This window comes from Ochlerotatus camptorhynchus, unplaced genomic scaffold, assembly GCF_037179485.1.
Source record: "Ochlerotatus camptorhynchus isolate MF236.1 unplaced genomic scaffold, CSIRO-AGI_Acam_v1.1 ptg000062l, whole genome shotgun sequence".
NCBI classification, from domain to species: Eukaryota; Metazoa; Arthropoda; class Insecta; order Diptera; family Culicidae; genus Ochlerotatus; species Ochlerotatus camptorhynchus.
In genome coordinates, this window is record NW_027040552.1 from 3,556,142 (window position 1) to 3,574,297 (window position 18,156).

At 41.6% G+C, this 18,156-nt stretch overlaps 2 protein-coding genes across 2 annotated transcripts; one reads left to right on the plus strand and one right to left on the minus strand.

Annotated features, from left to right (window-relative positions):
- Positions 1-2,780, plus strand: Naxe (NAD(P)HX epimerase). The gene is made up of 3 exons (XM_065216406.1): positions 1-74; positions 1,918-2,441; positions 2,516-2,780. The coding sequence occupies exons 1-3, from the start codon at positions 21-23 to the stop codon at positions 2,739-2,741; spliced, it is 804 nt and encodes a 267-aa protein (XP_065072478.1). The 5' UTR covers positions 1-20; the 3' UTR covers positions 2,742-2,780.
- A 29-nt stretch (positions 2,781-2,809) lies between these two features.
- Positions 2,810-5,588, minus strand: Kif3C (Kinesin family member 3C). Its single transcript, XM_065239827.1, has 4 exons — positions 5,445-5,588; positions 5,229-5,378; positions 3,459-5,172; positions 2,810-3,193 (listed from the first exon to the last, which is right to left on the minus strand). The coding sequence occupies exons 1-4, from the start codon at positions 5,514-5,516 to the stop codon at positions 2,895-2,897; spliced, it is 2,235 nt and encodes a 744-aa protein (XP_065095899.1). The 5' UTR covers positions 5,517-5,588; the 3' UTR covers positions 2,810-2,894.
- Between the last annotated feature and the right edge of the window lie 12,568 nt (positions 5,589-18,156).

Genomic DNA, 18,156 nt, shown 5'->3' on the forward strand with positions numbered 1-18,156 from the left:
AACCGGCTCTTTCTTGAGTGATGATTTTGAAAAATATTTTCTGTGATTTAGTAAAAATTAAGCAACTACGACAAGTAAGTACATATCATATTTGCAACTTCTTGCTTTGAGAGTTTACCATGACGTGTTTCGAATACAGTTGTGTAGATATTAGATGAATCAACATAACATTTGGTATAGTAGGGGTTGTTCCCCCCTCCCCCCCCCTCATCCTGCGTAGATATTTGACCATACCTACTTTTTAGAAATTTGTGTGGAGCGTAGACACATAGACAATTTAAGCCTCATTCTTCTTGTTATAAATTGTACATAATAGGGACATAGTATGAAAAAACGTATTCACGAAAAAGAACATTACTAAGCCTATCTGTAGAAGCTGCTATCCCAATGTAACATTTCAAACCAACTGTGTCACAGAGGAGCAGGGTTGCCAAAAGCAAATCTGTATTTTTGCTTATACAAATCTTTTCATCTGTATTTCTTCGGAAAATCTGTATCAATATCTGTATAATTTTAATATTGCGTATTTCGCTCCAAAATGAACAAAGAAGTGTTGGAAGTACGGTATCGGTCATAAAAGTGCGCTTTTCCATCAAATCGTGTTAGTACATTTTGCGCCGAATACATTAATAACGGTAAGCTTCAACTTGGATTTACTTTTAATACCGTTCCTGTTTGGAAAATCTGTCAAATGTTTGCTTAAGATTGAATTGTTGAATAGCACCGTCGATACCAAATCAAGCCAACATTCGTTATCGGGATTTGAACCGAGGATAATATCAGTTGGTGCTTACCGCCATAAAATCATTCTAGTATTAGTAATCCAAAAAAAACAACGTATTATATACAATTTGTGACGTACGTGCATGTACTTACAGTGCTGTCATGCAGGTGTGTGTGACAGTTTTTGAAGTTTTAAGTTCTTTTTTTTTGTATACTTAAAAATATGCTTCACAAAGTGACAATTCAACCGTAACGTTAAATTATGTTTAAAGTTTTGGGAAGTGTTTAAACATTGACATAACTTAGAACATTTTTTCTTATAAATCAACTATTCAGTAACAGCCCTTACCAGACTTAAACAAAATTAATAAACTCAATTTTTCTCACAAAACGAGTTCCTTGTATTCAATGTCAACTAATTGATGGATAATGGGTTCAATATTTTAATGTTTTAGCTTGTATTAAAGAAGTTTGATAAAATGTCATTTTTAAGTATTTTTGAACCATGTGGTACCCGTTCACCGCTCGACCTCCATTTACCCGAAGACAACATATCAAGAAGACTGGCAACTCTTCCATTTTCTCGTACGACCGCTATGAGACAAGTACACTTGTGTCATCTGCCCGCTCAAAGGTAAATGCTTCGAACGAATTTGATAGCAAAGATTACATCCTCAGAAGAAAGGTTTGTGCATTTGCTCATTTTTCTATGCGTTGCTTCCACCTTCGCTCAAGAGCAGCGCTACTGTATCTGTCGCTTGGATTCTGGCAAAGTTGCCAGTCTTCTTGATATGGTGTCTTTGATTTACCGCTCATTCTATCAACATTTTTTGAAAAAGTTCGCAATATGAGTTCTAAACATGCATTTAATCAACTTATTCACTTGTGTAAAGATGCCTGCTGATCATAAACTATCGAAAATTTTATTTCACTGTTTATTTTCGAACAAAATTACTTTTGTTTACATCCATATGGGCGGTGAATGGAGATCCAACAACGGTCAACTCAATAATTAATCTCAAATAGATATTACTACCAATATATCATGATAAAGGCGAGTGTTTAATCAATGTCACTAAGTTGAAAGCATTCACAAGCTCGTATAAGTGCATCAAAGCTAGGACGCTACCATTATCTCCGGAACTTGAATTTCAATTTCAAAGATACTCAGTTCGCCAACTTTTTCTCTAACAGCCAACGGCCTTTTCCGCACTGTATCGAACCATCTTTACGACTATCGACAAGATGAAATACCTAAACCAGCAGGAAGCCATCAGCGTGGACGAGGAACTCTTCAACGAGTACAAATTCAGCGTAGATCAGTTGATGGAGCTAGCCGGCCTGAGCTGCGCTCACGCCATCAACGATTGTTATGGATCCATGCCCAGTACCAACAAACGAAAGGTCCTGATATGTTGCGGTCCTGGAAATAACGGAGGAGATGGCCTTGTGGCCGCTCGACATTTGACGTTGATGAACTTTGAAGCTCACGTATACTATCCGAAGCGCACGGAGAAAGATCTGTTCATCAATTTGCAACATCAGTGTGAATCTATGGGAATTACGGTGTCCAAAGAGTGTCCCAGCTTGGAATGGGTCGATCGAGAGTTTGGACTGATTGTGGATGCTCTATTTGGATTCAGTTTCAAACCTCCAGTCCGGGAGTCGTTTGTGCCGATTATGGACGTTCTGAAGCAAAGCAAAGTGCCGATTGTAAGGTATGGACTACGGAGTAGCGCAAGTTTTTCGTTGTAAGTGTAGTTAAGTACCTAACCGTCATTTAACGTTCTAGTGTGGACATTCCCAGTGGATGGCACGTGGAGGAAGGTCCACAGGATGAGCACAGCATCAAACCGGATTGTCTAATCTCGTTGACGGCACCGAAGCTATGCGCCAAAAAATTAGCGAATGCGAAACACTATCTCGGTGGACGGTTCGTTCCACCGAAATTGCAGGAAAAATATGCAATGCAATTGCCTTCTTACGATGCCAACAATCTCTTCGTTAAGCTTTCTTAAAGTGCTATTTTTTTCTTTTTCGGAGGTTTTGGGACTTTAGATTTTAATGAAAATTGTTTGTCGAAAAAATAAACTGCTCGCTTTATTTTCATAAAAAAAATATTCGAAACCCTTCCAAATCTCATACAAACTAACAGTAAAACAACTGGTGCACTATTTCTGAAAGCTTCCCCACCCACTGCGATAGACCAGTTCGGCTGCCCGCCGTGGTCGGAAATAGGACACGGCAACATCTTCGATCTTGGGGAATGGGCTGCAGTTGGTGCTTTTGCTAAGAAACTCCTTCCTCCGGGGTTCACCCGCCGAGGAATTGCTCTCGCAATTGGGTAGTTTGGTGAGAATCATCGTAGAACTCCGCTCCAGTCGCCCCGGTGCCGTAAGGGAAGTCTGACTGTCACGGCCGGTTTTCGTTGGCGATGATTCACTTGGCTGTTGCTGCTGGACGGAATCGGCTGGTGGAGGAAAATTCAAATTACTTCCCAAGAAATATTTTAGAGTGTAGTAAAACTATATTATTAGGGGCTGTTCATAAACTACGTAGACAGTTTTTGGGATTCTTGACCCCCACCCCTCCCCCTGCGTAGACAATTGTTCATACAAAAATTTTAAAATTTGTATGGGCCATGGATAATTGTCAACCCTCCCCCCTAAACTGTCTACGTAGTTTATGAACAGCCCCTTACACGTGATACCAACATTTTCTTTTCAACTACTTACCAGGAGGAAATCGTACTCTTAGCAGCGTGTCGTCCGGTAACTTCCACTTGTTCAGGTCATCATTCCACTCCGAATCCAGTTCTAAGGACTCCAAATTCCAATACCGCCCATCTTTCCTCAGTACCGGCATCGCTTTCTGAAACACTGCCTCGTAAAACAGTATCTTCTTCTCTAGCAACCTAATCGTAGTCAAATAGTCAGCCCGATCAGTTTGAAACTCTCCCTGAATGTCAGAGATATCCCGCTCCAGCGACTTTATTCTCCTCCTCTGCTGTCTAATCTGCTCGTAACGCACCTTCAATTCCTGCTGAATGTCAGTGTAGTGCCCTTGAAGCAGGTCTCGGTCCCCACTCTGCTCTACTCTACTTATCACATGAGCCAATGCATTCAACCGCTTCTGCGATGCCAACTTGCTGCGATAGCGCTTCTCCTTCAACTGGATATCATTCGCTCGTTCACCTCCAATTAGCGCATCCTTGATTTCCTTGATTCGATTGTAGATTTCCTGTTTGTCAACTGGCGACTTCACCGTTGTTGCCGCCGCTACACCATCTTGTACCTTTTCCGTGTTTCTCTTCGAAATCAACTCCTGCATCTGTCCTTCATAGTAGGACTTTATCTTCTCGATGTCCTTCACCAGCTCCTGCTTGGCAATCTTCTGCTGTTCGTACTCCTTCCTCAGATTCGCCACGTCCGTATCGTACTGACCTTTCAACGCTCGTTTTTCATGGTCAAACGAAGATTGTACCACTCCGGACGCAACAGCAGTTTCTAGCACATCTCCCGCAGAAAGCCCATTTCCAATCGGCAGCTTTCCCTCGCTCGCCAGCATTTGCTTTAATCGCTGAATCTCTTCCTGATACTCACGCAGCATAGTATCCTTCGGATCTTCATTGATCTTCGGTTTGTTGGCAATGTTCTTCGCTCGACTAGCATAGCGTAGTGTCGAAAGCGTTTCATCGTAGTTGAAATCCGCTGGCGAGATACATGCGACCATCAGTGTCTTTGTGTTTCCTCCCAGCGAATCCTGCAGCAGTCTCGTCAATTTGGAATCCCTGTAGGGCACGTGCTTCGTCTTACCGTCGACTAAGGCCGAGATTACATTCCCCAGTGCCGAAAGTGAAAGGTTAATTTTGGTCGCTTCCTTCAACCGGTCACCGGTTGCTCCAGTCTTACTCTGTCGCTCGGACCCGGCTAAATCCACCAGGTTTAGCTTCCCTCGTTTTATCACAGCATCCTGCCCGGCACCGGTCGACATCTGCTCCAAGGTAATAGTAAAGATCGAATGCGACCGGGAGCTCTCAACGTTCATCAGAGTGGCACCAACTATTCGATTCTTCGCTCCCATATCCAATAGTTCTATGCATTCCTTAATTCCGTGCACCGTGTGCATAGAGAGACCTTGTACGGTAACGCCATCGCCGGGATGTTCCTTGATGGCCAGACTCGTACCTCCAGAACTCAACGACAACAGATCACGAATGGTTTCGTTGTAGATCTCTAGGTAACTCACGAGAACCAGATACCGCACGTCGCTTGCCACGGAAATCGCTTCGAACACATGCTCGAACGACCGTGGGATGATACCGATGTTGTTGGCGTTATTCGGATCCGCTGCAGACATGTTGTACGTAGTCCCCTGCATGGTGTGCGACTTACCGCAACCGGTCTGCCCATACGCAAAGATTGTCGCATTGTAGCCCTCGAGAACGCTCTGAAAAACGATAAAGGTTTGAGGTATCATGGACATACATTTGTAGAGTTCCTCACCTCGATCAACGGGTAGCAGATTTCACTATAGATGTTCTCGGTAGTCGCGGCATAACCGTAGGCGCTATCGAATTTGAACGACTTTTGCGGTGCGCTAGAGTCGCTCGGATTGTCCAGATTCACTGTAGAATTGTCGATTTGGGTGATGTTCTGCGAAAACAAAAAAATGCACCGTTAGCGATACGTAAGATGAGGTACCATTGTTTCACTGCAAACCTTGCAACCGGACGATTGCTCCCGTTTGTTCATCGGCCTGCACCGAACCACAACCTTGACGTTTTCAGCCATTTTTCCGACTGTTTTTTTGTTATTTCTAAACTACTAAAAAATCACAACTTGCTGGGAAATTCCTGTGACTGTATTAGGTATAATAGCATTCACGATAGTCATTGTTAAATTTTTCCATCGCTTCCTCTCACCACTGTCGAACGATGCATGTTGGCATTATGACGCGGCAATCTGCGAGAATAAAAAAAAGGAAAAACACATAAACATGGTAATTAAGCGTGTAATTTATTCAGGAGGCGTGGTGTGAAAGGTTATGTATGCTTGGCTGTGTTTGCCGTTAGCAAATAATATCACGGTCAGGACAACACTTCGTAAAGGTTGTAATGCGTCTGCTCTGCTGAATATGTGAGAAATTAATAACAATAGTAATTTGCTTGTTTCACTTATCGAGAAAAAAAAAATCATCCCTAATGACAGATTACAGAGCCTAACAATCAAAACAAGGGAGAAAGCTATGTATTTGCAATATCTATCTATATCTGTATACCAATACTATTGATAACGGAATAATCAATAGTTGCGCTCACATGTCCAACAACATTCCCTTTTATATTACTTGGAAAATGTTCATGGGTAGGGCGGAGAAGAAGCATGTTTACCTGATTCGTCATGTATGCCGGTCTCCGGTCGGGAGGACAAGGTCAGCGGAAGTGAATTGTATCAATTATGCAGGAAACGGATCGAACTATTCATATAAGTAAGTGTAATATTTGTTATCTGACATCGACATGGGTTTCTCTTGATTTACCGTTATTAACATAGAATTATTACGATGGGTTTGATCGACGCTTTCGACGCACCAAAGCTCGTTGAACTTTCTACAATATCTATTTTTGGTGTTAACTTGCGGATATTGACCCTACTAATCCTACATGTTAAGCAGTCCAACGATGATTGATAATTGTGGATGCCAGATAATCTGACCGTTTTGAATCGACACTTTTTAATTTGTGTCTTGCCAATATGCGCTGTAGAAATTCGTGGGAATTTTCCATCTTTTAGATGCACTTCGTATCTGTAGAGGTCAGATAACACCGCACTACGATAACACCGACGACTAAAATTATTACAGTACCAAACTTTGCACGTGGTCCCAGGTCAAGGAAAACGCAAATCCCACACGCCAGACGAGGAAGAGGAACCCAATAAAACCATGGATGACCAAGAAAAAAGTAAGAGGTTGTATCCAAAACACGACCGAAGATTTGACGTAGGATTATGTACTCGGTATCAATGTTCGGCGACTGTGTTAGGGAAACCACTTTTTTTCCCATCACGGAAGCGCCTTGTTTACTGATTACAAAATTACGCATTTTCGTGCACAAAACGCACGGAATTTTTGGTTTATTCAATACCTAGATAATAAAAAAGCGAAAATTGATTGGGGAAATTTCTTGCTAAAATTTTCCATTCGCAAGATATTTGCGATCTACCTCAGTGAAGACCTAAGAATATGATAAGGCTCGACTTATGAACATAAGATTTTCGTCTAACTTGAGGTAACTCTTATATGCCTTTAACCATTTAATTTTCCCAAGTGTGAAAGACGAGTGGTCAACCGCAACGTCCATTATCCGGTTCCAGTCTGCTCCGATTTATAATTTTTTGACAACATTATTTTTCATCAAATCAATTAAATTCACACTCATTTCTTATGGCTAAAATTCATAAGTGTTTCTTATGGAATTCTTACGTTCTTTTGCCTGCGTGTGTAAATTCGAGATTTTTTGCTTTTTTCTAGCGTCCTGGAGAAAACCTTACCTTAACTCGAAGTGTTTTTGGTTAATTGACAAGGTCATGTGCTATTCGGTCATTGGGAGAATAATTGTTAAGTGAACCCTACACGATTGCTTTTATTGACAATAATCGTATTGTCAATACATGCTATATTGACGTCAATATATCGAGATTGAAAATATTTCTGAATTCACATCATCAATATTATAGTCAATAATTCCCCTTCTCGTCAATATATTGATGCGTGTGGGGTTTGCTTTATGTACTACTTCAATACTGTTACGCATTTGACTGCACACTTTTGGTTGCTGGGTACATTATCAAAGAGCTTTGTGGGTGATGTGGCTGGCAGAAAGACGAGTGAACGTTCAATGAAAATTTACTCTTAAACAATAATAATGTATGGTGGTCCTGAGACGAACGGTTTAGTCGCGGTGGTTGAGTAATGCTAAGGTATTAGCATAGAGGTAACTCAACATGCTCTATGCTATGGTAAAATTCTAGTACTACACAATGTTTGTTTTGATTTGCCATGAAAGTTTGACATAAAATGAGGGGTTCGTGGATTTTCCTATGTTTCGAGGGGTGCATCGAGTAGCTTGGGACCGAAGATAGTACCAGAGCGGAGCCAAAAAGTTGAGCACGTTTCTTCGGGACCTTCTGGTCTTAGAGTTACCTCTATGGTATTAGCATAGAGGTAACTCTAAGACTAGAAGGTCCCGAAATAACGTGCTCAACTTTTTGGCTCAGCTCTGGTACTCTTTTCGGTCCCAAGCTCATCGATTCACCCCTCAAAACATAGGAGAAACCAATAACCCCTCATTTTATCTGTCAAACTTTCATAGCGAATCAAAACAAACATTGCGTAGTACTAGAATTTCGACTAGAATAGGGTACGTTAATCGTTTGCTTGGGACCAATAGGCTACTAAAGTGGTGAGCCAATTTAAAATCGTTAGTTTCGTATTGATTGTTGGTATTAGGATGTTCAACAGGGATGAGCTACAGATGATAGCTAGCTGAATGAGCTTAAGGAAGTTTACTCATCGTTAGGGCAGTGCCGATAATTTCGGAGAAGTTTCGAGAACTTAATGGAAGTCTAGACTTTTGGGGTGGTTTAACAGTTATTTTACAGGTCGTAACACCTTTACTCCAGCGAAGAATTTTAGAAAATTTCAGAAATAGGGAATAGTAATGAAAACCTAATATCACATCTGCTGTAAAATTGTAATCCGTTAATGAATTGCCTATTTTTGGGACAAATTTAGTACATTAATTGTTCATTTTTAAAGAAAAAGTTGAGTGAAATTTTCATTTTTTTCGATATCTATGTTCCATGATCTTGCCGTATTATTGCACTAACGGAAATCTACACTGCGGTGGTCATCAAAAAACCTGATATTTTCATGAATTGAAAGGACTTACCTTTTTGTAATAATATCACAGTTTTCACTTGTAATGTTTATTCGGAAATTTCAATCTATGGGCCGAACTTTAGGGACGTCATTTTGAGACGTGTTTTCAATTATGGCCTTCGAAATTTATATGATGACTTTATATTGTTATTGGTGAAACCATTTGTGTAGAAGACGAGTCTGTAACTCTTTACTACTATAGGAGAAGAAAGTTCTCCCATAATCAAATGTCAGTTTCGAGAAACATAGCGGATAATTTCTGCACCTTTTCACTCTACTGAAAAGTCCTGAAGGAAAAACAGATTGGAACGGTACGTAAATTCGCGTCTACAAAGTTTCTGTAGCTCTTTACTCCTATGGGAAAATCCGATAAGCAAACGTCACTGGATGCGTGAAACATGGCTTTTTTCTTATTTGGTAGCTCTACCGAAAAATCCCGTAGCCAAGTGTCAATATTTGCGTGAAAATTTCATGTTCGCCAGCGAACTAGTTTTCTAAATGAATTAAAAAAAAACAAAACTACCCAACAGTTGAAATATTTTATATTAGTATTTAGGCTGTGTTCCATTTGGTGAATTTTCACTTAAGTTTTGCAGTTCGAAAATAAATTAAGATGTTCGAAAATCCCTCTGTTGTTGATCTTCCTATTTTCGATAAGGTGTTTGTCAAAATTGATTCCTGGTCTGTCAGAAATAAGTCTGGTACAATAGCAGGTTTATTTTAAAATTTTCCATCTGTCAAATTTAAGTGAAAATTCACCAAATGGAACACAGCCTTAGAAATGCCTCTCATTTTAAGAAATACAAAACAGCCAGTAAGTAAAAAACTCTGCCATTTATAGCTAACACGAATGTATACATTTATCATGCTTGCCGCTGATCGAGTCTTCCGTCCGGACCTGGCAACACAATAAACAGCATGGCCAACTAATGTAAACTAGAGTCGGTGTATAACAGGCCAGTGACAAGTACTAACAGCAGCGTTTGACAATAGGCAGCATGTCCCGGGCCAAATTGTTTATTTTGCTGTGCACGGTATAACATGTTGCCTAAGCGCCTGACACTGGGCTGGTGTATAATGAGTCACGCCAAGAGAAAAACAGTTGAACTCGCATCACGGTTTTCGAAAGATTCCCTTTCTTTTAACTTGGCAGCAGAGGACTTCTACATCAACTTCAAATGACTTCTAGCGAGAAAAAATAATAGCGACTGTAGTTAATCATTATATCAGTGATTTTGCCAAATTATCTTAACAAAAAATAGTAGAAATTCTCATTACTGATCATTACCAAACGTATTCCATGACAATTGAATGCTCACTGCGTGTTTATTATCATTTCTTCGATTATATTTTATATTTTATTGCAATACCTTTCGTGGACCTTTCATAGCATCGTAATGTTTGTTTACTTTGCACGATAGGTAGCTGGATTGACAGTTCGATAGGGAGACTTGGCTTCACTCTTGGCGTGACTCATTATACACCGACTCTAATGTAAACATTCATTGCGGTGGATCCTGAATTCATTGAAATTTCGGTATTTGCTACAAGCTAACTAATGATTGCTAAAATGCACTGTAGGAAGTGATGCAATGTTTAGCTAATTAATTGAAATATGATTCTGTTCATAGGTTTTGGGGAGAAACCGAGAGGGACGGCTCTATCTACGATGCAGAAAATATTGTGTTTTGCTGTGGCTAGCTGCTCGCACGCTGAGTAGATATAAAGAGCCTAAATTTATAAAGAGGCGACATGTCAAAATTGGAACAATCGATTGTCTGTCAAAGTCATAGGAAAAGTCATTCCAATCGAGCAGAAGACCTGTCAAATGGATAAGATGTCGTCTCTTTATAAATTCAGGCTCTTTAAGTAGATAGAAAGAAGATTGATGACGAATCTGAAGATTTCCTGCAAAAAGATGATGCGCGATGCAAGTAGATACGCGAAATGAAAGAAGATTTTTCGAAGATTAATTCACTAGTTATGTCAGGCTGCTGTCATCGCGTAAAATAAACTATACCTCATGACTATAATTCCTTGTGCGTCACCATAAGTTTATGAAATTTAGAATGTTTATAAATATTTTTTAACTTCATAAGGCACACGGGTGCCGAATTTGACTTATATTTGAGTTCCGTACACCCAAATTCGCAAAAACGCAGGTCACTCAAAGACTGAGTAAAATTTTCCTCGGTTTTCCAGAAAGAAACGTTCTGAATATAATGAAAATCGACAGAGGTTTCACTCAGTCTATTAATATCCTCTTAGTCTGAGTAAAATTTTCGTCGATTTTCTTCATATTAGAGCAGATTTACGAATAAAAGTGAGGAATATATTACCATAGAGGTAATGCTAAGACAAGCAGATCCTGAAGAAACGTGCTCAACTTTTTGGCTCAGCTCTGGTACTCTCTTTGGTCCCAAGCTAATCGATACACCCCTCGAAACATAGGGAAATCCAAAAACCCCTCATTTTATCTGTCAAACTTTCAAAGCGAATCAAAACATAGTGCAGTACTAGAATTGCGACTATAATGGGGTCCGATGCTGCTGTTGGTTTGCCTGAATTAGTCTTAATCCACGAGAAATCGACGTTTAAAGCCATTGTTTACATTTAGAACATAGAACCATTTCACATGTTGATCTAGAATTGATTTGACAGTTCGTTATATGTGTGGTCGTGAGATGATGTATTTGGCTTTTATGATGATTCTAAAAGCATCGTGGTTTATATAAGGGGAAATGTTGGCTTCGGCAATACCTTAACCTATTATCGTCAGGGGGTAAACAAAGTCCTTGATCACTAAAATTTGGCCAATAGTTGCTCTGAAAGACAATGTATCCACATGCGAAAATTGAGCTCTCAAGGAAGCTGTTTACCCCCTGACGATAATAGGTTAAGGTATTCCCGAAGCCAACTTTTCCCCTATCTGGATCAACCGGAAAGAAAACACTGTCTCTTTCTTCCTCATCAGTTCTTACGCGAGAAGTTTAAGTGACGTTAACAATGTGGCTACGTATGAATGATAAGGAATGAAAAAGAATCGCGATTTCACATGCCGGAGTTTTATACGGAAGTAGAAAGTAGACCCCTGTTTATCAAAGGAAAATATTTATTTTCATAAGTTTACTTTATATAAATGAAAATCAACATACATATGACCGATTTCACGTGAGTTTGAATGTTTACTTCTCATTTCTGAAGAACGCTCGGACTTTTCTCTTGATACCGCCCATTAGATTCTGCACAACTTTCTTCTTAATTTTTCGTTGTGCTGCAGACCAAATTTTCTTGAAGCAGTCAACAGAGCTTGCTTCTCTTCCATCTTTCTTAAGATGCCGTTCAATTATTACCCAGTATCTTTTGATAGGACGCAGTTCAGGGCAGTTTAGGGGATTTTGGAATTTTTCGACACAATCGACTTTTTCCTTCTTGAGCATCTCCAACGTAGCAGAAGCATAGTGAGCAGATGCCAGATCCGGCCAAAACAATAGAGGATCCGTATGCTTTTGGTAGATAGGTAGAAGCCGTTTTTTGATGCATTCTCTTCTGTAATTTTCACCATTATTTGTGCCCGTTGTGAAATACGAAGAACTCTTCAAGCCACATGAGCAAATGGCTTGCCACACTAAAACCTTTTTTCCAAATTTTTCGGTTCGGATGTGTCGCACATCAGTCCTCTGTTCATCGTTGAAAAATTGCGGCCCAGGAAGTGTCCTGGTATCCAATTTGACATACGTTTCGTCGATCATAAAAATGCACCGGTTTGGCTTTTGAAGGAGAACGTCATACAAGTTCCGTGACCGTGCTTTCTGTGAATCCGTCCTTTTGGGTGCACAGATTTCGGTAAATCTTCAGGAGAACAAGTTTCTCCAAACTTCTTAACAATTTTGAACACTGTATTCTCGAAACGACAACTTTTCGGAAAACCATTTGTGCATAATTAATCTGCGAGTTGACCGACAGTAGACCGACATACCACGTACCTGGAGAGTTTTCATGTTAAAATGTTGAGTTTTACAATTTTCTGTCGATCCTCATTAGCATCCAAATAATAAGGATATTTAAGCTTGTATGTTGGCAGTGAAATATCTTTTGAAGCTCAATTATTAAATAAGATGTGGCATACAATGTAATTCAAGGATTCATATTAAACTGAGGTTAGGGACATGTACTCTATATCATGAATTTAACAGAAGACCAAGTAAGTAAAATCAGGTTAATTTCTGGGCAGGAGAATTGCTATAACTTCAGAAAGGCTCCAAGAGCATCAGGGAACATAAAACAGCTTGAGGGCAGTTCTATTAACTTCAAGTAAATTGCAGAAAGTTTAAAGTAGTTCCGAGAACATTAACAAAATTTTCGGAAACTTCAGCAAAGTTCCGAGGGCATCAGGAAAATAACGGAACATCAATAGAATTTCGGGGAACAGTTAAAGAAATGTTCCGTAAAATTTAGAGCAAATTCGAAAACTTATAAAAAATGCAGGAGTTCAGCAGAGATCAGATAAATTCCAGCTACTTCAATTAGTTTCAGGCAAGTTCTGAGACCTTCATGATAGTTCAGACAACTCTTGAGAAGTTTCGAGGAATTAAAGGTAAATTTTATTAACTTTAGAGTAGCTTAGAGTACTTTAGGAAAGATCGGATTACTTTAATGTAGTTACATTAATTTCAAGAAGTTGCAGGAACTTGCAAGAAGTTCTGATAAACTATGGAAACTTGGAAACACGTAAATTATTTGGATTGTGAATTTCAGGAAAACTAACGTTACAAAAATCCTGATAATTTCAGGAAAGTTTTAAGAACTTCAAAGAACTTTAGAAAATATTAGGGAACTTCACAGAAGTCCAGTGTACTTCAGAGAAGTTCAAAGAGTTACAGAAAAATACCGGGAGTACCAGAGAACATTCATGAATATTAGGAAAATCGTTTCAACTTGTTAAGAGAAGTTCCTAGAACACCTAGATTTTTTTGGAAAAGTCAGGGAAATCCGAAGAAGTTCAAAAAAGCTTGAAGATTTTAAAAGAAATTCCATTAGGATACTTCAGGGAAGATCAAATATTTTTCAGAAAGTTCCATTAACCTCAAATAAGTTCTATGGAATTCACGGGAGTCTAGGGAATTTCTGAAAATCCAAAGAATTTCTGTAAAGTTCAAAGAACTTCAGGAAAGTTGAATGATTTTCAGGGAAATATCGAAAAGTCGATAAAATTTCGCAAATCAGTAGAAGTTACGTGAAATTCGGGTAGGTTCCGAGAATTTCAGGAAAATTATGGGATATTTCAGTCCGATCATTGAACATCTGGGAGATTTTGGGAACTTTATAGAAGTTCGTTAAGGAAAATTATCATCAATTGGCATGTTATTTGATGTGATGCATAAGGTTTTTGGTTTAGGAAGAATCTGGCCACGTAAATAAACCATGTTGGGATAGAGTAGTGGTTGAGGGTTTGACTTATCAAGGCTAGGATCTGGATTATGTGACTTCAATGATTTGCAGAACATGGAAGTGGCCAACATTAAAATAGACACCTGAAGATGTTTAGAACGTTTTTGCAATGGTGGAGGAAAATAATGTTGGAACGCAACGCGTGATTTTAGCATTTCATTCACTATCATAAGAGATGCCATGTTGAATCGGTACCCTCTAAAAAGTAGTGCCCATCATGAATTCAAATTGCCCCACCTTTGCGTTCACTTATTCAGAAATGGCGGAAATTAACCCGGAGGTCGTTCAACCTATACAAAATACATTCTACATAAAGCAGACAGGCCCCGAATCATTCTCCATGATAACCTCAAAAAAAAACCGACATGAATGAGTCATTGTCATTGTCATTGTCACTGTCATTTACAACTTTAGATTTTTATAGACCTGCGCCAACGTTTTTTCACTACAAAATGGTGATTTGAATACCTGAAAGGAGAGTGATTCCTAGCTCCGGTCCTCACAAGTCCCTACATCATACCTCCACGAGTCATATGATTACAAACGCCTACCAGTTGAAATATGGACACAGCTAAAGGGCGAACACGAAATTATTGCGACACATTCAACAAGGCATAACTTTTTTACCATTGGGTAAAAATCAACAAAATTTTGCACACTTTCTCATTGATGTGTATTGTGTACATGCTGTCAAACTCGAAGTCGTGTTTTTCGATTCAACGAAAATGGAGGTTGAGTTGAGAGAACAAATTCTTTCCAAACACCTGGAATTTCCTGACCTGTCGCACCGGCGTAGCCTGGGCAATGTTGTCAATCCGACAATAGCAAAGTGAGGAGGTGCGAAGCGAACACTGGCGCGGTAACCATAGTACGGCGGTAGAGGAAATACTTTGTCTCCGAGATTCTGTCCACCACGGAGGTGCGGCTCAAAAAGCTTCTGACTGGCCTCCAGCGGCTACACCTAAGATGGCAGTCCCATCAGAGGATAGGAGAGCTTAGGCCAACCACCTACAAGAAGGCATATACATGAAAAAATCCAAGATTCTGCATCAAACCGTTGTGCAGTACAGTCGGTTGTTTGATTCGCTCGCTCGTGCCAGTGATATTAATAGTGCTACGCGTTTGTTGACGTTTTCGGTCGTTTCGGTGCATCGCGTGTGATGAAGAAGACAGGCTCGAACCAGGGTTCGAACCCTGCAACCCAGTCTAACGCTTCCCAAGGCGGCAAAAAGACGAAGAGAGACGCATCCGACCGTGGAAGTGTCCATACCCCCAAGGAATAGTGGTCCCCAGGATAACGCCACAGCAATCAACGGTAGTGACGTCGTTGATTTCGGCGGGTCCGTTGAAAACTTGGCCACGGGCGGCCAGAACAGTCCGAAAGTGAAACTTATACCTCTGGTGGTGAAGTCAGTACCACTCGACAAGCTGGCTCAAGAGAGGGCATCCTTTGGCGTCGCTGCCGAGTACAAGCTGTGCGGGATTGGCATGAAAATCATCCTCCACACCAAAGCGGACTACAACAAAGCTTTGGCTTCGCTGAAGAATTCCAAAGTGGGATTTTTCACGACATCCCGGGCGACAAGCCATTTAAGGTAGTCATCCGAGGCCTTCCGAATTTTGAAACGAAAGTGATCGAAGCTGAAATTAAAGGCTGGCCCCCATCGCCGTCTTTCGGATCAAGAGGAGGAACGAAAGCCAGAGGAAGTACCAGGATTGCCTTTTCCTGGTACACTTCAAGAAGGGGATGGTGACGCTTAATGCGTTGCAAGCAATCCGCTCGCTCTTCAACGTCATTATTCGTTGGGAGTCCTACCGTGGTGGCCACCGCGATGTAACGCAGTGTCAGCGCTGCCTCAACTTCGGACACGGTATCCGCAATTGCAACATCAACCCACGCTGCTGCTTCTGCACCAAGGACCATGCCTCCTCCGACTGCCCAGATGACAGTCCTGAGGTTATCAAGTGTGTCAACTGTGGCGGTGCTCATCAGGGCTCTGACAGGCAGTGCCCCAAATGCGAGGAGTTCAACCGTATCCGAACTGATGCATCGACCTCCAACCAACCAGGACGTAAGAAAAATAAGTCCCCGACTTTCGGGCCAGGCGATTTTCCGTCTCTTCGAACCAACCAGCAACCGCGAGTGCAACCCGCTCCCCACCAACCAACGCCCGGTGAACAAATTCCACTCCCCCTGGATCCTGGAGAACACCGCGAACGCTAGAAGGTATGTACTCGGTGGACGAGTGTTGGAACATGTTCGTCCATGTTACAAGCGCTTTCCGCAAGTGCACCAACAAGAACGAACAGTTCGAAACTATCGTGAAACTGGCTATGCATTATGGCGTCTAAAAACCACTATGCATAGTCACATGGAACGCTTGCTCCTTAAGAGCAAAAACCATCGAGTTTGCGGACTTCCTCCGCAAGCATACCATCGACGTGGGCCTCCTCACCAAGACCCACCTCAAGTCCGGCGACAGTTGCTGGTTACCGGACCACAACATCATTCGGCTTGATCGTACCAGCTCCAGGGGGGTGGTGTTGCGATCATCGTCAGAAAAGGGATAAAATACCGCAGTCTGTCCCATATCCGCACCTCTATCATCGAGGCCCTTGGTGTGGAGTCGGCGACTGGATACGTCCAGTTCATCGCCGTCTACTGCCCTCGACAGTGTGCCGCCAGCAGCGGACTAGCGGCTAAATTCAAGAAAGACATGGCCACCATCACCCGTACCGGTTCCCGCTTCGTTGTTGGAGGAGATCTGAATGCTCGCCATGAGGCCTGGCGAAACTACCAGCAGAACCAGAACGGTCGTCTGGCTTGTCAAGCCGGTAGCCTTGAACGAACTCAGCTCCGACCATCAACCGGTGGTGGCTGAACTGGGATACAACGTAGCTCCTGCTCCAAGCCTGCGCAAGGACTACCATCGCGTAAACTGGGCCCAGTTTGGACGCGTGGTAGACAGGCACATCATCGACAACCCGCCGCTTGACTCCGTGGAGGACATCGACCGAGCGTTGGGGGGACTTCACCAAGCCATAACCGTGGCTGACGAGGCGTGCGTCCGACGAGTTCCTGTGAGGGGTAAGTTTATTGTCATTGATTCCCACACCCAACTATTGATTCGACTGAGAAATGTTCGTAGACGCCAGTTCCATAGAACCGGAGATCTAGCGTGGAAACTTGAAATGGCCGATCTGAACAAGGAGATTGCTTCCAGAATGGTCTCACTCCGGAACGAAAGTTTCGGGCGGCTCATCCAGAATCTGGACGACCGCTCCAGATCATTCTGGAAGGTTGCCAAGGTCCTAAAGACGCACCCCAAACCCATTCCTCCACTCAAAGATGAAAATGATGACGATCGGCTCATAATCACCCCTCAGGAGAAAGCAAATGCGATTGGTGAGCATATTGCCAAATCGCACTTGCTTGGCTTCAACATCCAAAGTCCGCTCGAAGTTCAGGTTGAGCAATGCGTACTCAACCTTGATTCCTCCCCTTGTGCCATCCCTCCGGAGGATAGAATCACAGTGGAACAGATTTGCTCAACGCTGAAATGCGCCAAAAACATGAAGGCCCCCGGGTTTGACGGAATATTCAACTTTTAGAGATGAACTAGCCTAAGGCTAAAAATCTCTTTAATAAAGCAAAAAAAAAAGGAATATTCAACCTAGTATTGAAAAATCTCAGCATGAAGGTTCACTCTCTGCTGGCTGCTGTCTTCAACAGATGCTTGGAACTGCACTACTTTCCAAGTATCTGGAAGACAGCGAAAATCATACCTATCCACAAACCCGGGAAGGACCCAACGCTAGCTTCAAGCTACAGACCAATCAGCCTCCTTTCAGCGCTGAGCAAATTGTTCGAGAAACTTATTCTCAATCGTTTGCTCAAGTTTTTCGAGGAACACAACATTCTCCTACCGGAACAGTTCGGGTTCAGGAAGGGGCACTCCACAAATCATCAGCTAGTACGGGTGATGAATAACATCCAAAGTAACAAGGCTGTATCCAAGTCCACAGCCATGGCCTTGT